The sequence below is a fragment of the Arvicola amphibius genome, chromosome 11, assembly GCF_903992535.2.
Source record: "Arvicola amphibius chromosome 11, mArvAmp1.2, whole genome shotgun sequence".
In the NCBI taxonomy this organism is placed as follows: Eukaryota; Metazoa; Chordata; class Mammalia; order Rodentia; family Cricetidae; genus Arvicola; species Arvicola amphibius.
Genome location: NC_052057.2, coordinates 17,639,387 through 17,662,594, shown reverse-complemented (window position 1 = coordinate 17,662,594; position 23,208 = coordinate 17,639,387). Strand labels below are relative to the sequence as shown.

Here is a 23,208-nt window from a genome sequence, read left to right as displayed (position 1 = left end):
GAAGAGGTACATGTGTCCAAGAATTATTCACTTACACTGTGAGCTCTGAGAAAGAGGGCGGGAAGAGATAAAGGAAACTAAAGTTACTTTAACCCCAACAGCTCTCAGAATTTAAAGGATAGCATCTAGATGGAATGAGGAGGGTGAATGGAGTCGAAATTCAGTATCAAAGAACATCTGTCTCAGACATAGAGTAAATGTCTCACATGACATTTAAGTCACAAAATCTATCGGGGAGACAAAAATTCCCAAATGGAACTAATGAAAGAGGTGGCAACACTCTAGCCTATGACCCTAGAGATGCAAGTAACAAGGTGAACCCTAAGGAAAAAATATCTAGATCCACCTTGAAAGGGGAAATAGACAAGATCGCCTGACAAAAATGGGAGCATGGGGTGTGGGGGAAAGGGAGGGTGGAAGGGGAAAAGGAGAGGAGAGAACTTGAGGTAACAGGATAGTCAAGAAAGGGAAAGGACAGAGACGGAGAGCAAGGAAAAAGATATTTTGATTGAGGGAGCCATTATGGGGCTAGCAAGAAACCTGGTTCTAGAGAAATTTCCAGGAATCCACAAGGATGACCCCAGCTAGGACCCTAAGCAATAGTGGAGAGGGTGCCCAAAATGGCCTTGCCCTGTAGTCAATTGATGACTATCTTAAACGTCACCATAGAACCTTTATCCAGCAACTGATGGAGACAGAGACCTGTAGCGGAGCACTGGGCTGAGCTTCCAAAGTCCAGCTGAAGAGTGGGAGGAGTGAAAATATGAGCAAAGAGGTCAAGACCATGATGGGTTCACCCACTGAAACATCTTACCTGAGCTAATGGGAGCTTACCAACTCCAGACGGACAGGGAAGGAACCAGGATAAGACCAAGCTAGACCCTCTGAATGTGGGTGAGAGTTGTATGGCTGGGGCAGATGGCAGGGCTACTGGCAGTGTCACCATAATTTGTCCCTGCTGCTAGTAATGGTTTTTTGGACCCCATCATCTTTAGATGGATACAGGCTGGATATAGTGGGGAGGGCCTTGGTCCTTCCTCAGAGCAATGTGCCCTACTCTGAGGAGTGGAGGGGGAGGGGGGAGGGGGGAGGTGAAGGGAATGGAAGTAGGGGAGGGAGTGGGAACTGGGACTGGTACGTAAAATGAACAGATAAGATAATCTGTTTTTTAAAAAAGTGACGGAAAAAGAATAAACCTGACACGAGCAGAGTGATATACTAGCACTTTATAACTGACTTTACTGCCTAGCATTTACCTTAGTTTTTCAATAATATCTTCCAAAAGATATTCCACGACTGGAAAAGTGAAACCAGGTATATGTATCATTGGACAGTTACCTACAACGGCAGACAAAACACATAACCATGACTTCGTATTCAATGTTCAAAATTAAAAATCACACACTACAACTAAATCAGCACAATATTCTTAGCCCAAGAACCAAGTATGTGCTACATCTTCTACTTTTCCACCTGATTTTAAAAAGTCTAGTTTTTTTGAGTTATTTTACTTCTACAAACTGAATAAAGTGCTCATACTTGTAAGAACTGAATATTAAACAAAGCCATTTTAGATTGAACTCAAAATACATTAAAAATCTATTATTCAAGATTGCAAAATGATGAGTCTTAGTTAAACTGACAAATAAGATAAAAAGCATTATTCTCTGTGGCAGCCAGAATGGGTGTTGACAGAAAATTAAAGCAGGAACTAATCAAATATTGAAATGTTTCCATCTTAAGGTCACTAAGGGATTATCTCTGCCATTAAAATCCTATTTGTCTCTCATTACAAGCAACTCAAGTGCACAATAAACAAACACTAAGAAGCATGAGAGGTCAGAAGGCCTGAGCTACTGTCCCTGCTCTGTATCTCACCTGCATAAAACTCAGTTATTCCTATCAAGTCCAGGTGCCTTATTAAAAACCAGAAAGACAAGACCTTCCCCCGCTAGAGCACGTTATGAAGAGTGAACCGGGATATATTCTATAGGCATTCTTAAAGACTGCAAACAACTGTGTTGATACTACCATTCCAATTTCTTGTCCTTCCCCCAAGTATTTGTTACCATTATGGGAAAGACAGACACTGAGGAATAATTCTACACAATGTACTTTGTCAAGCAGTCAGATCTAGCTTCTGAGTCTCTGTTAACTATGAAATGACAATCCCTGTTAATTATGCATCCTTGGATAAATCACTTAACAGCTGAGGCTGCACTGTCATTTGCAAAACTGAAGCAATACTAGTACCTACCATAAGATTTCCCAAGAAACAGTGAAAACGTAGCTCACTACTACATGGCACACTGAAATCACTCTATAAGTGAGCACTGACACCAGCAAACTGTCAACCGAGCCTGTGACAGAACATAAACGCTACAGAAGATCTGCATGCACGCACAAAGAGGGGCCATAAAAATGTTCATTCCTGTGGTTTGATTTCAACAAGAAACTAGCTATCTTCAGAGTGGCAGAGAAGGGATGCTAGCACTTAAAACAGCAGGCTTTCGTCTTTTATCTAGGAAACTAGAACACACAGTGAAAATACAATAAATTAGTAGACTCTCAATTTTATTACATTTGGTACTGTATATATTTCGTTGCTGTTGTTTTGAAGTTTATTTCCTGATTTTGGGATACCTCTTCTAGTATAATTATCAAATTTTACTCACCGAAATATTCTGAAAATTTCTCAGCATTCAGTGTTGCACTCATCAATATTACTTTCAGGTCAGATCGAAAATTGAGAAGATCTTTAATGACAGTCATTAGAACATCTGACTGTAGATTTCGTTCATGAATTTCATCAAGTACAATATGGCTAACACTGGACAAACGCCTAGAAGACAAATGTGAAATTTGTAACTCAGTTTAAAACTGAAAACCATTTTTAGCAACACAGTCCTCTTTAATAATTACGTCTCTGGACATCTGTGAAGGGTTGATGTTTATATAACTTAGGGGAGGGGTGAGTGTCTCATGTAGCCAAGGCTGGACTTGAATTTCTGAGTTGTCTCTCAAGCGCAGGGGTCAAAAGCATAAGCTAGCATTCTCAGCTCTATGCTATGTTTTTACTTCTTTACTGAAACATACTCACGAGTCTGATTGAAGCCACTGAAGAATGATTCCCGTTGTGCAGTATAAGATAGAACCTTGTTTCCTTGGCAACCGACTGTAAATGAAGATACACATTATTAATTCTTGGTTTTCTTTTCTAAGGAAGTACTGAGCTCCACAGAAGTTTGAGAAATCTTTATACTTAGCTTTTAATTATAATAGCATGAACCACAATGAAGTAAGGAGAAATACTATCCTTAAGTTTACTTTGACACTAAAATTATTCGTTTTACAGGTGTAACCTTTAACATTCAAAGATTGAATGAATTTATGGATCCCTTAAGATTCTAGTTCGGTAAATAGAAATCTGTTCATGTGAACAGATCCACCTGAGCTCTAGAAAAGGAGCTCAAGCTAAGCAGAAATAGATAATGAAGTCAATGACACAAATATCATTAAATGGAATCCATCAAGGGGTAGACAAGTGGGATCAACAGGGACAGACACCCATTTAACAGGAACAATGATCCACTACTAAAACTTATTTTCACTCATTCTATAATGTGAAAGCACATTTTTGCTTTTGTAATTTTTGGTATTTTTGGTTTTCAAGGCAGGCTTTCTCTGTAGCTTTGGAGCCTGTCCTGGAACTAGCCCTTGCAGACCAGGCCGGCCTCGAGATCCACCTGCCTCTGCTTCCCGAGTGCTAGGATTAAAGGAACGCATATACATACACACATGCATACACACACAAATAAACATAAAGTATGTAAAATAAATGTTAATTCTAAAAACAAGAATCAACATAAGAGGGGGGAAAAATCTACCTGCATACAAAAAGTGAACCAAAGTGAACACTGTTTACCTTTGGAGACGAATCTGGTATCCAGTACTATTACCATTGCCGCAAGACTCTGCCCTTTCTGCAGCTACTCGCTCAGCAACCTTTAATTTGAAACACAGTCATAAATAAAATACAAATTCCTTTAGACAAACACACCTAACTATCATGACAATCTGAATTTGTTAAAAAGTAGATTTTCAAATGAAGTTAGAAACTAGACACTCACTTATGTATGAGTTACCTAAAGCTATGTGGTGTTTTCTTTGAGGATGGAACACTACCAGCTTCTTTTGTTTCTCATTTATCCTAATAAAGACCTTCAAAACTAAATTCTTTCTTATTTCATCATTATTTCCAAAACATCTTTCCATAAGACTCTCTAATTACTCTTTTTGACTTTTCTGCAGTAGAGACCATAGTCCAAACTTGAAAATTGCAATTTGAAATTAAGTACATATTATTCTTCTATTTATGTGTAGCACAGACTGGTGTCTAACTCCTTAGCTGCCTGTTTTCGAAGGCAAATACAAATATCAAATACAAAATGGAAAATGAAATTTAATTATAATCATTGGTGGCTCTTTCACTCCTTGCAATGGTAGGCTAACAGATTATCTGTTCTAAACTACCACAGCAAAAGGAGACACCTGAAACAATCTCTTATTTTCACCCTCATATGCTTCCTCTGAGGAGCTTCATTCAAAACTCAGGGTCTATGGAAATACAGCTTCAAATACTAACCAAGGCTTCAAAGGTCACTATTATTCCTGTACTCAAACACTAAAGGACAGATCACTGAAAGAACACTCAGTAAGCCTAGTGGCAGAATTACAGAAGCCCACGAAGAAGACTACAGCTTCTCGTCGATTCTATAAACATCTTATTGGCTTTTCAGTTTTTAGATTTGTACTGGAACTAATTAATCTTGAGTGTGCAAGCATCTACTATTGATGGAGGAGACATTATCCACTTTTCAGGTATTACCAAATATTTGCCAATTAAGCATTTCCTCTCATAGGGACAATTCCTAAGTATAATAAAGAAGCATTGCAAATCTTAAAAACCAGTTAGGTTCAATCAAAATTCCTTGGAGAGGAGAGAAAGAATTTTCACAAGTGAGTGACAGTTTACTTACTGAAATGGCACTAATTCTTCTTGGCTGAGTACACACTATTCTGCAGGCAGACCCTTTTCCTCTTTCAATGTAGTCATCCAAGATGAACTGCGTAACCTGAGTGGTTTTGCCACAGCCGGTTTCACCACTTATTACTGTTACCTGATGGCTATTGATTAAATTTACCAGCTCCTAGTTCAAAAGAGAAAATAAGTGAAGAACAGCACTTACTGACTTAAATCTGAAAAAATATTTCAAGTTCTTTCCATAATTTAAAGTATGTAAAATAAATGTTAATTCTAAAAACAAGAATCAACATAAGAGGGGGGAAAAAATCTACCTGCATACAAAAAGTGAACCAAAGTGAACACTGTTTACCTTTGGAGACGACTCTGGTATCCAGTACTATTACCATTTTAACTTTATTTACCTTTACTAAAGGTAAATAAAGACTAATTATATAGTAAATTACACATATAAATCTTAGAGTAAATGATACCTTAAAATTTTTAGATACACACTAATAATGTTCTTACTAACAATTCACTATATTAACAAAATAATCACCCTGCTCCTTCAAGAATGTTATGTATTTTTGCCACACGCCTTTAACCCCAGCCCTCGGGCGGATCTTTGTGAGCTCAAGGCCAGCCTGGTCTACAAGCTCCAAAGCTACAGAGAAACAAAAAAAAAAAAAAAAAAAAAAGAATATTATGCATTTTAATATAAAACTTTCATTTGCATTTAAATTTTTCCTATCTATTCTAACAATGTGTATCATTTCAAGTTTAAACACTAAAACAGCTGGTAAACATTTGATCCTCAAAATCCATCCATGGCTTCTGTACATGGAGAACTAAAGCACAGATGAAAAGTTTTTGAACAAACAATTACACCTACACTGAACTTGCCATAACTCCCTAAACAATACAGTACTTAACTATACAGCACTTCCATACACTACTAGAGGTGCTGTGGTAACCTAGAGATGGCTCAAACTATATGGGAGAACATGTACAGCTTCTATGAAAATAGAACACCATTAATAAGAACTTGAACATCTCAGGCTTGTGGCACCCAAATACCCAAAACACTGAAGTGGAATGTAACTCACTTATTCAACAGATAGCTTCTGGTTGCCAATGTATCTGCAAGTGTTGTTCCAAGTTAAGATACAGAATAAACAAAACAGACCCTGACCTCAAGAACTTACGTTAGACTAGGAAGGGAACACACAGATGTCAGGTGTAATAAGTGCTATGAAAAGCAAAGAAAAATAAAAAATAAATAAGATTGGGAGGACAGAGCCAGATAAAGGACTATATTATTCTATGTAGGGAGTGTGTGATGAATGGGACCCATCCATTAATAACACTATTCTCAGTAGTTCCTTAATTTTAATTTAAGAGCGTGGTCTTGAGCTAAGAGCAACATAATCTTTCAGAGACATGTATGGAAATTCTACTTTTAGAACTTAATTTAAGTCTTTGGACAAAAATATCAGAAAACTGCTTCATATATTTTTAAGAACTCTAAAGCATTCAGTCAATTTCCCTATGGGAGAAGGTTCACTAACTTTTGTTTCTTCACATTGTAGACCTCTTTTAAAAAATATGGTAAACTTTTGGGAAAATCAAAGAACACAAAGCATTTTTACCTTTTGCATTCCATATGAAGGCAGCTTTTTTCTGAAATGCTGAAATTTAAACAAAAACCATTCTCAGAATAAACATCATTCAATTATAATCAGAATAGATCATAGATAAATGTGTTGGACAAAGAATTTTTCACTATGTCATAGTGCACAAACAGAATTAACTACAAGACATTTACTAGAAGTGTGTTCTTCAAGGTTAGAGAATGCCAAGTGACCCATCACCTGGTAATACAGAAACAACCTCTAAATTCTTCTATCACTTTATTCTATTTTTATTCTAGATAATCAGCATAGATTATCTACATCATTCCTTTCCCTATTCATTCATACACCATTTACTAATGCAATAGGCACTGGAGAAGATCTGACAGTTATAGAAAATTTAGTTTATCATTTCAGTACTGAAATTCTTATTAGTCAATTTCCGGGCATCAATACCTCATGGGTTTTATTTCACAGGGTTGACACAGAGCTCTTTGATAAATCTTTATTTATATACTTATGTATATGAGTAACAGTTTTTGACTCACACAGCTTCTTACCAAATTTACAATTTGGTAGATAACAAATGTTATGTAAAAAGAGCAAATTATTTGACTGATGTGAACTTTCTTGAGAATGTTTAAAGCTATTTTGGAACCCTGGACCCATTCTAATAAGTATTAGAATTTATATTCAATTAGCTCCATCCTGTGTCATGAAAATAATCCTCAGCAGCATAGAAACAAGGCAGTTTTAACATCTGTCTTACTGAAAAACAAAATAACTTTTAATTTAAAAACAAGTATTAATACATGAAAATTAAAATTGGAACTATTCTAGGTAATCAAGGACATTATTACCACACTTGTGGTGAGGTTATTTTTCTCAGTACCGTAAATAAGACAGTCAATGTGATGGACTAAAGTGAGCTTTAGGGTTAAAAGTTACAAAAATCATTACATGTATCTTAATTTTTTCTTTTACAATCTTTTAAAAATTTTTTCTTTTACAACTTTTAAGTTATTTAAAAATTATTTCATAAAATCAAAAAGTCCACAATGACATCAAATGCAGTCACCTTAATGTACAAACTATTACACGGTCTTTAAACTACAATCGGTAATTCCTTTCTGTAATGAGCTTCAGGTTCAGTCAGAGACCCTGTCTCAGAAATTAAGGCAAAAGGTACCCAACATCCATCAACATCTGTCCTCCACAAGTGCATACCTACACACACCTACACACACACACACACACACACACACACACACACAGACACACACACACGCACAGACACACTGAAACACAGTGTGTATTATCAAGGATTAAAGTGGTTTTGGGCGGTAAGGTTTTGTTCTTCCAGAGGACCTGAATTCAGTTTCAAGCACCCATGTGTCGACCAGCTACCAGTCACTTCAGCTCAAGAGAATACAATGCCCTCTTTTAGCCTCCATGGGCACCTGCACTCACAAGCACATTCGCCATACCACCTCTGCAGCTGCCTACACACAAGCACACATGCACGCACGCACGCACACAGTCTCGTCTCTCTTTCTTTCTCTGTCTCTCTCAAGCAATAAATCTTCAGAACATTTTTAGAAATAAAGAGCTAACTCCAATATCAATAAAGTGCTTGCTTGCCTTGCCCTCATGAAGACTGAGTTTATTCCCCAAAACCAACATTTGGAACAAGAGCCAGGTGTAGTGTGCTAACATTAAGGAAGCAAGAACAGGCACTGGGCTTTCTGGCCAACTAACCTAGCTTACTTAACGAATTCCAAAAGACTGGGAGACCCTTTTCCAAAAAGGCCAAGATGACCAGACATGGTGGTACACACCTTTAATTGAAGCACTGGAGAGCCAGAGGCAGGCAGATCTCTGTGAGCGTTACAGAGACCCTTCTCTCAAAAAACAAACTAAACACCCAAGGTGGATGATTTCTAAGGACTGACACTCTGGGGCTTCCATATGCACACATACACATACAAACAAAAAAGCTGAATTTTAAATATAGTTAATTTCCAATAGAAATCAAACTGAGAAAGAGGAAGATTCATTTTTTTTTGAGGCTAGAACAGTCACCCATCTGAATTTTGCACATTATACAAAGCAAAGAGAGACAGTAATTAATTCTTTGTTCATAATGTAAAAGTTCTCTCGGCCAAATGATTCTGAAATAATTCACCTCATTTAGTCTCACCACTGTCCAAATCAAATTGCTCCAAATAATGGGCATCAGACAGCTACACGATTTAGACCCTGGCCAACCTCAGCTCATCTTATTCTAATAGGAAATTCAACTCTATCAATGCAACGTTCTCACAGACTGGATAGTGTGCCTTCTCAAAAACAGCAATATGGGGGCTGGAGAAATGGCTCAGCGGTTAAGAGCATTGCCTGCTCTTCCAAAGGTCCTGAGTTCAATTCCCAGCAACCACATGGTGGCTCATAACCATCTGTGATAAGGTCTGGTGCCCTCTTCTGGCCTGCAGGCATACACACAGACAGAATATTGTATACATAATAAATATTTAAAAAACAGCAATATGTACTTATAAGATATGGATCGCAAAATAACCTTGATATTCCTCTAAATATGTATGGGTGCACATTTGAATATTTTATCACATCTATATCTAGAACACCCACAAATTATACAATTTTACGTTTTGGTAGAAGGGGACTTTAAATAGCTTGTCTGACACAATAATCTCTACAACTTCAGCCCTTGTTGCAGCAGCACACTTAAATGCTGGCAAGCCTAAGATGGATCATCTAGCTTTGGAAATTTTAAAATTTATCATCTGTAAAAGGAGGAGTCCTGAGCTGGAAGAAACTTCATAATTCTGACAATCTGGCTAGACTCACAATTCTTACTAGATTGGCCTAGAAAACTATGTTCCCAAAAGCATTAGCAGTCTCAAGCAATTCTCAATACATATGCATCTGTGTAAATACAATACAGCATAGGTTGTATGGAATTTTCACCCAGGTTTTCTCTGCCACCCAAGAAAATCCGCTCACAGAGGGAGGTGTCTTGTTGAGGAATCACACACAACCATACCAGGCACTAACCTTGACCATAAGCCCACTTCTCCCAAGGTAGGGAGAAGAACGACTGACTTCTCACAGCTTGCTCCCCATTACCTGCATCTCTATATACCGAGGGTCGGATTTTTTCTTTTGTAAATCTTCCAATAATTGCTGGTCTAAGCCTCCATTTGGCTCATTTTCTTGCAATAAGTACTCAGAATCTCGGTCAATGTATGTTTTGTCTGTGATCCTAAAAGTCTTTTTTTCTTGGTTCAGCGATTTCTTTTCCTGGTTGTCTAATTTCTTCTCAGAGTTAATTTTTTTCTCCGAAGACACTTCAGTACCATACCTATAACCACAGAATAAAGAGCAGAAGGACCAGATGAAGAGCTACTCAGGGACTGGAACAAAACAAAGCTCTATATTCTCCAAATACTTCAAAATCTCCAACACTGAAAGCGATACAATGCAGTTATGAACTATGCTTAGAGTCTGACAACACATTCAGACTTTCCCCTATTTTTACATAGATTATCACAGATAATTAATTCCCTGTAATACTTGGGAAATTAAAATCCACACAACAGCCATTCATCCTTTGCGGCCATTTCTACAGTTTCGCTTCTCTTGATTTTTCAAGGATTTGGCTTATTTGACAACTTCTTTTTCTGCTGCTGCTCTTCTTGAGATCTAAATGGGAAGCTACATTACATAGTCCCCAAACACTTCTAATTTTTCCAACAAACAACATGGCTTTTGCAGCCTTCTGAAACAGCAGCAATTTAACTTTACGTAGACCTGCCCACAGAAGACTTCTGGAAAGATGATAGGCAGGTAACACAAGTAATAGTCAATATCTCACACGGAGTGAACACTCTTTTTGACACTTAGGGAACACACTATCTAAAATTCTTTCTTAGAGTCAAGTGTGGTGGCGCACACCTTTAACCCCAGCACTCAGTAGGAAGAGGCAGATGATCTCTGTGTCAAGCCCACCCTGCTCTACAGAGTGAGTTCCAGAACAGCCAGGGCCAAAGAGAAATCTTGTCTCAAAAAAATAAAATGCATTTTTCTTTCTTCAAATCTATTTGCACCACACTTAAAAAGATTCTTGAAGACTAAATCTGACTTCTGAAAAGACTAAAAATGGAAGTCTTGTCTTTTTTTGTGTGTGTGTCAATGCTACAACAAAACTTTTCCTTTTTGATATTCTTTATGAGAATATTTTCTATTTACCCATGATCCTCAGGAGCAAACCAGGATATCTGTGCTTCTGAATCTTTATCATTCTTAGCTTGGACGGAATTCAATAGCTGCACAATTTGCTCTTCTCGTCGTTCATCCATGTGTACCACGGCTCTCTATTTAGTAAAAAAGAAAATTGTTATCTGTTAATATAAACATGCATAAAATTACTTTACATCTAGAAGGAAAAAATAAAGGTAAAGTAATGTTATATTCAAACACATATAAGAAAGTTAGTAACCCACACTTACCCTCTAACCTAATCTCACTCCCTAAGTCAGATTCATGGCCACATTTTTGTGTGGCCTTCTACACAATCAGCTCTAAAGATGGCCCCCAAGAAGAGCATGCTGGTCTCATGCTCTCAGGCCCCAAACAGAAACTAAGTGGTCATTAATGCCCAACCTCTTCAACAAGATACAAAGTTCTAGTTTTCTTTCTTCTCAACAAACCTGCTGCCAAATGCTCCATTTCTCGACACCCTACTGCAGTGCTTTACTAACCCGTCTCCATAGCTGCTTTCATCAAGATCTTTAAGACAGCCATGCACTGCCTGCCACTATCAACTTATATACTATTCTTCCCACCTCTGGCTAGTCCACCTTTGATCTTTTTTTTTTTCCAGTCAACTCCTGCACCTTTTACAGACAGTAGCACAGCATCATTTAGAAGCCTGTTAGCAAAGAAGACTCTCTCAAGCCTGGTCTCAGTCACAGACATTGACAAGGTACCGGGTGAATCCCACGCATCTTCAAGTCTGAGAAATCAAACCTGTGGACTTCAGAACTAGGTGTTCTTTTCATTGTGTACCCCCACTTCAAAGGTATCCATGGGCCCTTGCATTGCCAAATGCTAACTCTAGTCAAAGGTTCCCTAGGTCAGTGGTTCTCAACCAATGGGCTGCAACCTTTCACAGGGGTCACCTAAGACCATCAGAAAACAGATGTTTACATTAGGATTCACAACAGTAGCAAAACTAGTCATGAAGTAGCAACAAAAATAATTTTATAGTTTGGGGGTCACCACAACATGAGAAATGGCATTAAAGGGTCGAAGCATTAGAAAGGCTGAGAACCACTGCTCTAGGTTATCAGAGCCATCCTGAAATCCTCATTGTATGTCTGATACCATCAAACTCTATCTTTTAAAATTCTTTCATGTGAATATAGTCCATATTCTCTATATAATAACCTTGTCTTCTAAATCCCCTAACACACTTATCTCTGTAAATCAGGTATGCTATATTATGAACATAGTGACTAAGATACCAGTTCACAAAAATTTAGTTTTCTATGCATAGATGTTGAAGGAACAATGAGGCTGCAGTGGAATACTTTCATTTTCTAAGTACAGGAATTTTTTAAATGTAAAGAAATGGAAATTCTAGGATACAACCATAACAAGCTGAGTGGTGAAAGGGAAAATTACACAGCTGAAAAACAAAGATAATTCAATGATGTATTTTAGAGAATAAAACAGAATAAAACTTAATGAAGAGTAGAATTATATCAGATTCAGGGTTTGAGCTCAGAATCATCAACTCAAGGAGGTATGTTAAACCCAAATTCCCACGATTCCCAGAAAATGCCAACGAGCATGAGGCACAAGAGCATGGCTTCAGAGAACAAGATGGGAAAGTAAAGAATAAAATGCTCTAAAAATCCCTTTTAAGAGACCATCATGGGTCAGGGGAGGCTCGATAATTCCAAGAGTAGTTCGGAGGCTATGGAAAGAAAAAAAAAATACCGGTCACGTCCATAAGTACTGTAGAGATAAGCAAGAGAGCAGAGCTAACAGATTTCCCAAAACGAAAGAGAAAAGTCAACGTTCACTTCCATGTGGCAAGTGAATAAATGGCACTGGCAAATGGAACTTTGCGGATGGACTTGGGAGTCAAGGATTCCGCTAATAGCCCAGCCCTGAGGCGCACACACATGAAATCCCAGCACTTGGGTCAGCCTGCGCTAACCAGCTCTAATATCCAAGTTACGTGCACCCTTTGTATGTATGGAGAAAAAAATAGCTTTCACTTATTTAACTTACTTGTTTAGGTTGTTTCCTCCCGTCCCCCTATTAAAATGCAAAGGGCTTCTGCTCCCCACAGCAGCATTCTAAAGCCAGGTGGGAAACAGGTCACAAAAGCATGTATTATCAAAATGAAGGTAATAAAGTATCATGATAAATTTTAAAAGTTTCAAATGCGCCTTTGAAAACGAGGTGGTTAAGGAGAAAATGAAAAAAAAAACTGGTCTGTGTTTTAATTGCATTTCCTATGTATTATAAAAGGCGGTTTTCATTAAGTCACTAAAATGTCATCCCGAAAGCTTTTGGGCAATGATTTATTTTTCATTAGAATGGGTCATTTCAAAGAGCATGATGTTTCCTATACTACAGATTTTCAAGATACAAATCAGACTGCCAATCCCCTGATGAGATTAGCGAAATACTGCCCTATAGAGTCTTCCTTGCAGGCACGGTAAGTTTCCGTCTTCAAGAGGAGCTACTACTCAACAGAAAATTCAGATGCAGAAACGAAAGGGAGAAAGGAAAGAGTCGAGCACGTGATTCACTTTAATGCTAAAATTACTATTAGCTAAACTATTTGTTTCTCAAAGATGTGCATTTTAAGACAGGGTGTTGCTGCTTTCGTTGGCTGCTCCAGACAAAGTGCCAAGAAGTTTTCTAAAGGAAAAGATGACATTCAAAAGAAAAAAAAAAAAAAGTCTGCTTGGGCTGGAATCTGAGTTAGGCATCCACCTCCAGTTCAAGCCCGCAAGTAGAGCATGCACCGGGGCTGCAGCAGGGATGGCTTGCCTTAGGACGCGCAGCCCCGTTACCGGAGGCTCGGCCGAGGCTGCGGCGAGCTCGAGCCAACGCCGGCGCGTCCCGCCTCGCCCTCCATACCTCCTGCCTCTCGGCCTCCTTGTTCTTCTGCGTCTGCTTCCTGGCGTACCAGAGGCCGATCTCGCGACCCTTCAGGTGTCCGGGATGCCGTCCCCGACCTCCTCGGCCACCGCCGCCTCCTCCGCCACCGCCGCCCGGGCCCCGGCTCCCTCCGCCGCCGCCGCCAGAGCCCGGGCCGGAGCCCCGCGGCCCCGCGTCGCGGCTCCAGCTCTGGTGGTAGTCGTAGCTCATTGTCCCGGACGACCACTCGAGTCTTAGCAAAAAATCAACCGCTGAAAATGGCGTCCGGGCCCGGAAGCGGGCGAACATCCGCGTCGGCTTGGCTTCCGGCGCCCCGCGCGAGAGGGCGGGCCTTTGAGTGTCACAAGCAGGCATTTCCGGTGGCGTCACGGGCTGATGACGCCTAGAGTGTGGCTCTGGTTGAAGTGGTGTGTGCGGGGGGGGGGGGGGGGCCCTCTTGGATACTTAGATGCGGGGTCCCCTTGGATACTTAGATGCGGGGAGAGCAGCTCCATGACGGCACGGTTTTTAACCTAGCCTGGAAAAGTGTGGAAATTTTTGTGAATTTTCATTCCTTTGGTAAAATGAAGAATTTGTTTTCAAAGCCATGGATAATAAATACATACACAACAAAAGCGTGGCCCAATGTGTACGCTCTTCAAAGACCAAAGAAGTTCGTCACCTGTCTTAGAAACTGCCAGGCACCTCTTTTAGTCATATAAGTACACACAGAAATCTTCAGTAATGGAACAGGGGTGTCAGCTTCCATAAACACCCAGCCTCTGCATCCTTTACTCACTAATTAGAATGTAGCAAGAGGGAGCCACATAGAACCACAGGGTGTAGTAATAATGGGATACTACATAGTTTAGTTGTTGACAGGAAATCTGGTATGCTCCATAATCTTTATATCAACACATTGGCCCATTTTCACATCAATATTAACGCCCAGGAATAGGGCTTATTGCTAGCATTGTTTTTGAAAATCAGAGCCCTTAATTTTCTTCTTTCAGGTCATTATGAGGTTTTACTCTGTTAGGCTTTTCCTTCTTTTTAAGATAAGGGTTTATGCAAGAGATCTGGGAGATTTGTTACTGTAGCAAATAGTCCTTGCTTGTGTATTTTATTTCTAAGAGTTGCTGGTTTGATATATTTGGGCTCATTGATAAAATCAGACTATGACAGTCTGATGTGTGCAGCTAATTCAACCTTGTATCATCAACAGGTGTTCTGATGGCTGTCATTCCTGGTTGGCTTAACAGCAGAAATTACAGTTGACGTCAGCTTTATGGGTACTTGGATCCATCCCAGTAATCCCTGTGCCACCAAGCAACAACTCTTGCCCTTTTATCTCCTGTGTACTATAGAGGAGCATCTGGATCCTTTCTGAACTATTTAAGAGTTGAGGAAAGTTTTGCATTGTTATTACAATTTGTACTAGGCAGTTTTGGGTCAACCTGATACAAGGTAGAGTATTTGGGAAGTGGGAACCTCAACAGAGAAAATGCCCTCCTCAGATTGGCCAGTAGGCAAGACTGTGATGCATTTTCTTGATTGATGAGTGATGTGGAAGGATCCAGCCCATTGTTGGTGGTGCCAACAATAGCCAGAAACTGGTAACAACCTAGATGGCCCTCATCTGAAAAATTGATAAAGAAAATGTTGTACATTTATACAAAAGGATAGTACTCAGCTGTTAAAAGCAATGGCATCAAGAAACTTTCTGGTAAATGGATGGAACTAGAAAAGAATTCCTGAGTGAGGTAACCCAGACCCTGAAAGACAAACGTGATATGTACTCACACATAAATGAATATTAGCTGTAAATTAAATGCTACAACCCTCAGATCCAGAGCAGCTAAGTAACAAGGAGAGGCCAAGGGAGGCTGCATGAAGCTCACTGTAAAGGGAAAATACAATAGACATTGCTAGTGGATTGGAGGAGGGATCAGGAAACGGGAGTGGGAATGGGACCAGTAGGGATCAGGTGGGGAGTGGATGGAGAGAGCAATGACTGGGAGAGACAACTAGTATCTGGGGGCATCTTTGTAATGAGCTAGAAATCTAGAGCAATGAAAACTCCCAGAAATATATGAGGGTGACCCTAGTTAAGACTCCTAACATTATGGGATATGGAGCCTGAATCAGCCATCTCCTGTAACCAGGCAAGACTTCCAGTGAAGGTTCTGGACCACCACCCCAGACACAAAACTTTAAGCCTGCAATTTGTCCTGCCTACAAGATGTGCTGGGGTAAAGATGATACATAAACTATGGGAGTGACGAGCTGATGACTGGCATAATTAGATACCCATACCCTGAATGGGAGTTCCCCACTGAGAACCAGGACCAAAAGTGTGATACCCCAGAGATCAGAATAGAATCAAATACAAATGGCAGAAAAGGTCAATAGAATGATCCTAATGATATTCTGCTATGCTCGTAGACTGGTGCCAAGCCCAACTGTCATCAGAGAGGCTTCACCCAGAAACTGGTGCAAACATATGCAGAGACCCACAGCGAAATACTAGTTGGAATTTGGGGAATCCTGCAGAAGAGAGGGAGGAAGGATTGTAAGACCCAGTGGTATCAAGGGTACTACAAAAAAAAAAAAACCTATAGAACCAACTAACCTGTGTTCATAGGGGCCCACAGAGACTGAACCGACAGCCATGGAGGCTGCAAGGGCCTGACCTAGGTCCTCTAAATATATGTTACTGCTGTATAACTTGGTGTTCGTGTAAGACTCCTAGCAGACACAGCAGGGAATGGTTTGACTTCTATTGCCTGCTTTTGGGACCCATTCCTCCTACCCGATTGCCTCATCTAACCTTAGTGGAACTGTGAGAGAGGCTTTAGGGGGAAAAAGGCAGAGGGTTTTTACCTCAGGTTCAGTTTGTTCCCTGGATTGTTTTTCGATGTGATATCACATCTCCTGTGACAAACATTGACATTCCATTTATACGACGTATTTATTCTTGCTGGGTGTCAGAACATAGCTATAGAACCCAGTTTGGTCAGTGTACCCTGATTCTGGATATGGCCTTCTGCCTTATTTTCGTGCTTTCCCAACTATACTATGTGTCAGGAAATTCTGTTTAAATTGGTCTGTCCTGAGACAATTCTGGGAAAGGACTGCTCTGTTATAGGTCAACAAAAGTTGATGGTATCTGTCATCTGAACCGTTGTGCAGTGATGGCTACAATTTTTTTCAAGGAAAAATGTAGATTAAAATCAGCCTAGGACATTTATGGCTGTTGGGGTACAGGGAGTCACTTTTCCTTGGGGCTACTGTTGCCCATGCACCAATAGATGTACCCACACACTAATGTACATATAGGTAGGTAGCAAAAATTGGACTCAGTGGATTCTTTTGTTGTTTGTTTTGTTTTTGTTTTTTCGAGACAAGGTTTCTTTGTGAAGCTTTGAAACCTGTCCTGGAATTAGCTCTTGTAGAGCAGGCTGGCTTCCAACTCATAAAAATCCGTCTGACTCTGCCTCCCAAGTGCTGGGATTAAAGGCATGTGTTACCAACTGCCCAGCGCCAACTCAGTGGATTTTTAATTTCAAAGAAGAAGACATGAAAAATGAAAGGTGATGTATTGAAGAGGATCTGGGGGGATGGGGTGGGGAAATTGGAAGTGGTTATGAACAAGATGTACTATACACATGCATGAAATTTTCCAAGAATTAACTGTAAATTTTAAAAATAGGATAAAAATTAAAACAGGAGAAAATGACATAAATAGAATCAGGCGGGGAAAGAAATGAATAGCGCAAACTCCAGGAAAAGTTCCAAGTGTAGAATTTCTATTGTACTTTTCTCACGGAATCCTGGACAGCCTTCCTTTTCTTTGTGTGACAACAAGCTCTTCTGAATGCTTGTTGGGATTCCATCATAGGAAGAGCAGAATTGGGTCAGGTAGACTGTTCAGGTGACAAACACAAGTTTCTAGTCCCTTGGGTGCTCAAGCTGATATAAGGAGACCCAAAAGCTCTCATTAAAAACCAGTCTATTATTGTCTGGTTTGTTCAGGACAAGCAAAGAGGGAGAGAGTGAGATACAAGTAATAGAAAATACTTATGTATTATATGAGTCTGTCTGATGAATTGTGGGAACTGACAGTGATTGAGAGAATCTTCTGAACATAAAATTAATATTGGGAGTGAAACAATGTTGTGTGGACTCTATTCACTAATTTTATACATGGCTTAAATTGTCGTATGTATACTTGTATGTGTGTTTTGTTTTATTTAAATTTTAATCTCAAGTACTTAGAAAAAAATTATAGTAAATAATAGACAGCAGTAATAATGAAAAATGAGTAAAATAAGGTAAAAGATGAAAGTGAGTCAGAGAAAATCTATTTATGAAATCTAATGTCAGAGAAATTTATCAGAAGAGCTTTGAAATAATGCACAACCAAGTTCCCCTTGTGTTCTGAGAAATACAATAGGCTTTTCTGCTTTAAAGTGAATTGCCTCTGTCAAGGTCAGCTGTTAGAAGTATTAGGGATTATATAGTGTGTGTTTAAATTATTTGGTTTCTACAGGCACTGTACTTTTGCAGTTGGTAGGAGTCACCACCAGATGGTGACACTAACAATGAACCAGTTTTTATCTTCAGGTGTATCTGTTTATAGACAGAAGAGAAAAGCTCTGCCTAATTTACTGTTTCTTAATAATGAGAATTTTATAACTTTATCTTACAAGGGTAAGTTAAGACATTTACATATAGTACAAAATATCAAGATACTTCCTGTGTCAAAAGAGTTTCATGATTAGACTCACTCTAAACAGTAAATAAACTCAAGTAGGCGTGTGTAATTAAAACTTCTCCCTTGTCACAAGGATTTGGAGGTGATATTTATGCTTCTGCATGACCCAATTTGTGTTTTTTTGTCAATTCAATACAGATGGCTCAGAATGCTGTTACAATTTATTTTTAAATTAAATTTAAGTTAATGTGGGTGGGTGTTTGCCTGCATGTATGGTTCTGCACGAAGTGTCTGAAGTCTGAAGAAGTCAAAAGACAGCATCAGATCCCCTGGAACTCAACGTGGGTGTTGAGAATCCAATTCAGGTCTCCGTGAAAACAGTCAGTATTCTTAATCACTAGCCATCTCTCCAGCACATGTATTACAAATTTTTTACATATTTTCTATTAGCCTTTTAAATAATGTCTCAGATAATTAATCCCAGTACTCTTTATTACAGAAAATATTTAAAGTATATCCCTTGTATAGCGTAAGAAATAGTTAAGTGGGAATATACTTTATTTTTTATATTTTGGTTCTCCCAGCCCAGGCTTATCCAGCAAAGAGAAAATGGAAGATAATCAGAAATCCAGATAGTACTGTCTTCTAATCTCTGAAATCTTTATTTCCGTCATCTCATTAAAGGCTCCAAAAATGATTTGTTTACATTCAAATTTTAATCATGACCTTTAAAATTCTTTTTTACAGTCAAAAATTGCATTTAAAACAGCTATATTGTCTTCTCCTTAAGAAAATTGGGCATCTAAATTTGCCAAAAATTCTCTCTTACAAAGCACTGCTAGAATGTTCAATTAGATCTTCCTTGTTTGTTTGCTTCCTCTTCTTCTGTCTTTCTCATTCCTTTATTTTGAAGACAGGGTTTAATTATGCAGCCCTGGCTGCTCTGACACTTGCTCTGTAGACCAGGCTGGCCTCCAATTCTGCCTCTCGCATTTGGGGATTAAAAATGTATGTCACGAGCTCAGTCATTCTTCCTTCTTTCCTTCTTTCCTTCCTTCCTTCCTTTCCTTCCTTCTTCCTTGCTTGCTTTATGAAAACTCCTTTCTTTGGACGCAGGATCTCATGTGTACAAGGTTGGCCTCACACTCCAGGAATTAGAGAATGATTTTGAATTACAGGTGCACACTTGGAAAGACTCTACCAACCCAGGTGCATGCTAAGCAGACAGAGCTGCCCAACTATCATTGTGTTCAATTGTTCTCAATTTTGGTGAAAATTGAAATCTTAATCTAGAAATAATATTTGAAGTAAATTTTTTTATGCTTCAAGAATGGCAAAGCAAGTCTTGGAAATCTTCAGCATAGGAACAGACATCTCTGGTAAGACTTAGGGGTTTTCTTCTTTAGCCAGAAGCTTGTTGCCCTGGTGTGCTGTACCTCTCAGGATTGAATGTGAGAGGATTTTTCTCACAGTCTCCATTCAAAGAAATAGAACAGTTGTGGGACAGCAGGATGGTTATGGCTTGCTATAATTTGGACCCTACAGGTTAATGTCATGAGACGTAGTCCCCAGGAAAGTACTTTTAGGAGAGGGGTAAATGGAGGTGGGGCCTAATGGAATGTTTTTAGGCCACGTCAACACGGTCTAGAAAACGTTATGGAACACTTCGGTCCCTTTCCTTTGCTCTCATAAGTGAGATATTGATTATGTTCTTCCCTGAACTCATTCCACTGTGTGCCACCTCCCAGATGTCACAGAGTAGACAGATCATGAGTGGTGTTGTTCCACTCTTTGTACTCTTTGGGCAGCCCACCACCCAGTTCTTAAATAATCACACACGGAGACTCATTATTACTTATAAATGTCTGGCTACAGCTTGGCTTGTTTCTAGCCAACTTATCTTAAATTATCCCATCTATTTTTTGCCTCTGGGCTTTTACCTTTCTATATACCTCTTTTTTCTTCTTACTCTGTGGTTTGCTGTGTAGCTGGGTGGCTAGCTCCCTGAGTCCTCCTCTCTTTTCTTCTTTTCTTGGTTCTTGCTCCTCTCTTCCCAGATTTCTCCAATTTTTTTTTCGCTCTGCCTGCTAGCCCTGCCTATCCTTTTTCCTGCCCAGCTACTGACCATTTAGCTCTTTATTAGACCAATCAGGTGTTTTAGACAGGCAAAGTAACACAGCTTCACAGAGTTAAACAAATGCAATATAAAAGAACACAACACATCTTTGCATCATTAAACAAATGTTCCACAGCATAAACAAGTGTAACACATCTTTAACTAATACTCCACAACACATGAGTTCAAATAAAGCATATCACAGGTATTTGTTGGAGTAAGAGAAACCTAACAACAAGCTTTTTTCCAGAGATGTTTGAATTAAAGATTACTTCTAATGCCACTTGCAATATACAGAATATTTAAGAGTGATCTTGACACAGTGAATAGGCAAAAGAATACCTCTGATATATTCAAGAGAGACAAACAGAACCACTTGCTAAACTACTTGTACTTTATAACAATAAATGAAGTAACAATAGACTACGGTTACATCTAAATTTCCATGTTAGAAGCTAATTTGCCTTATTACACAAAAAACATACTTCCTAGACCACTGAAAAGGCAAAGCAGTAACTAAAATAAGCTCGTTTGGCTAGACGTTTTTAGGTAAATATGCATTCAAATACAACTCAGAGTTTTGGTGCATTTTTTTTTTCCATTTCCACGACATCACTTTTTCCTCTTGCAGTCAAAAGCAGCCTGTGTGCAGAAACCCATGCATGGGAACAGTACATTCTTTTCATAAATAGGCAAACTAGATCAGGATTTGGCTTAGGAAGGTTTTGAGAAACCAGACACAAAGTTGTTCAATTACCACAGTGTATGATTTTTAAGTAGTGTGTAAAATGCACTGTATGTATGCACTACAGCAAGTTACCCCCCAAAAAATAAGAACGGGGAAAGCTTATATAAGCCCATAATTAGAAGGAAGTGGGAAACGAGTCTCAGGACTAGGGCAACTTTTGCAGTCCAGAGTTGCAGAGCTGTCTGACCCTGTAAGACCCGTCAATCCCTAACTAACTTCGCTTTCTGCCTCCTTTTTCCTGTAGGCTTTGTTTAACAGCTGGATCTCTTCCTGGTAGCCTTCCCTGACCTGATGCTGCCGCTTACTGTTCTGTCTGTGTGCCTCCACGGTGTCTGGGATGGAGATGTTGATATCACCATCAGGATCACTTGTGGGCAAGAAGAGGGAGTAGGAGGCCGTTTCTCCTAAATCGCAGGAGACGAATCTGTTCTCCTTCCTCGAGTAGCGCAAAGAAGGAGACCGGACTTTGGTTGACGACTGGCTGATGTTGCTGATGATTGACACAGTGTCCAAAGCCTCATCGTTGTCGCAGATTTCAAGGACCTCCAAGTGTATTTTCACGCTGGTGTCCGCAAAGGTGGAGGGAGTCTCCTCTGAGTTGGGTTCATGGCCCACACTTTTCGATCGATAGACTTCTATTTTCTTGGAGGCTGGGGTTATCTTTTGCCCTTCTGCGCTGACCTCATAAGTAGATAGAGAGAGGGTTTTCCCTGTAGGTGCTTGGAGAGACACAGTGCCCTGGAATGCACACAAGGGAATAGCCAGCCCACCGGAACGCTGGGGACAGAAACATAAAGGTTATATTATTGAAATCAACACATAGATATTCATTTTATGCAGCAGAACGGTAAGTTTTCTACTTTTGATCTATTTCCCTGGAAACTATTTACAGATAATGAGATTCTGCTTCTGTAGCTGAATATCTCCTGGGGCAAATATACCTGAAGGAGTGTAGCAACTTAAGAGAAGACAAGGGGTATTTCCAGAGTTGAAAGAGAAATGAGGGTACTGATTGAAAGCAATAGACTAGATGTTCTTGTCCAAGGGTAGGACTTGGGCATAAATAAATGCATACTTACAATGTAGAATTGCTTTTATATTTCTGCTACATATTCAGTTACATTCAAAAGTATACATAGACCTGGAGTTTGGTTGGGGCCCAAGGACCACCCTGCAGCTAGGGTGGCACCGAACTTAGGGGCCTGTGCTGCCACTTGGGGCCATGGTGACATCAAACCACGAAAAGCTGATGAGGGCCATGTCTGGGTCCGTGGTCCTCCCACAGTCAAGGTCTATGTTGATGCCTAGGGTCCAGGCTACAACCTGTGGCCATATTGGCATTCAAAGACTGTGCTGCCTCCAGGGCCATGCTGGTCTGGGTGGCCTGCACTGCCACCTGGGTCCAAAGTATTGTTGATTACAAGGTCGCTGCTGTGGGCCATGTCTTGGTCCATGAACCTACCTCAGCCAGGGTCTGTGTTCATATTCATTGCTCCTGGTGCAGTCAAGGGTAGTGTTGAACCCTGGTGTCTGGGCTACCACCTGGGGCCATATTGGTTTCTGAGGGCCATACTGTTGCAGTAGTCTGGCCAATCTGGGTGACATGCACTGCCACCTGGACCCATGGTGACATTCAGGTTCATGCTGCTGCTGAGGACTATATGTCTGGGTCTGTGGTCCTACCACAGCTGGCGTATGTGTTGATATCTGTGGCCATGTTAGTGCCTGAGGACTGTGCCATACTGTGACCATGTTGACCTTGGTGGCCTGTACTTCCACCTGTGTCTT

The 23,208-nt window shown here is 39.8% G+C and overlaps 2 protein-coding genes across 4 annotated transcripts in view; both read right to left on the bottom strand.

The window, feature by feature from the left end:
* The window catches only part of Dhx36 (DEAH-box helicase 36), a 35,347-nt gene extending 21,252 nt beyond the window's left edge, over nucleotides 1-14,095 (bottom strand). For 2 of the 3 annotated variants that reach the window (XR_005287419.1, XM_038347755.1), the window contains exons 1-9: nucleotides 13,840-14,085; nucleotides 10,927-11,051; nucleotides 9,805-10,039; nucleotides 6,676-6,714; nucleotides 5,040-5,210; nucleotides 3,926-4,005; nucleotides 3,101-3,175; nucleotides 2,676-2,842; nucleotides 1,257-1,338 (exon numbers count right to left, since the gene is read on the bottom strand). Coding sequence is in view for 1 of the 3 variants with exons in the window: in XM_038347755.1 (XP_038203683.1) it covers nucleotides 1,257-1,338; nucleotides 2,676-2,842; nucleotides 3,101-3,175; nucleotides 3,926-4,005; nucleotides 5,040-5,210; nucleotides 6,676-6,714; nucleotides 9,805-10,039; nucleotides 10,927-11,051; nucleotides 13,840-14,070 (1,205 nt within the window). In the remaining 2 variants the exon portion in view is untranslated. Of the gene's footprint in view, nucleotides 1-1,256; nucleotides 1,339-2,675; nucleotides 2,843-3,100; nucleotides 3,176-3,925; nucleotides 4,006-5,039; nucleotides 5,211-6,675; nucleotides 6,715-9,804; nucleotides 10,040-10,926; nucleotides 11,052-13,839 lie in introns of all 3 variants that reach the window. The other variant, XR_005287420.2, reaches the window with a different exon arrangement.
* A 7,532-nt stretch (nucleotides 14,096-21,627) lies between these two features.
* Nucleotides 21,628-23,208, bottom strand: part of Gpr149 (G protein-coupled receptor 149) — a 50,665-nt gene continuing 49,084 nt past the window's right edge. Inside the window, exon 4 of the mRNA XM_038346923.1 lies at nucleotides 21,628-22,197. Within this exon, the coding sequence (XP_038202851.1) occupies nucleotides 21,628-22,197 (570 nt within the window). The remainder of the gene's footprint in view (nucleotides 22,198-23,208) is intronic.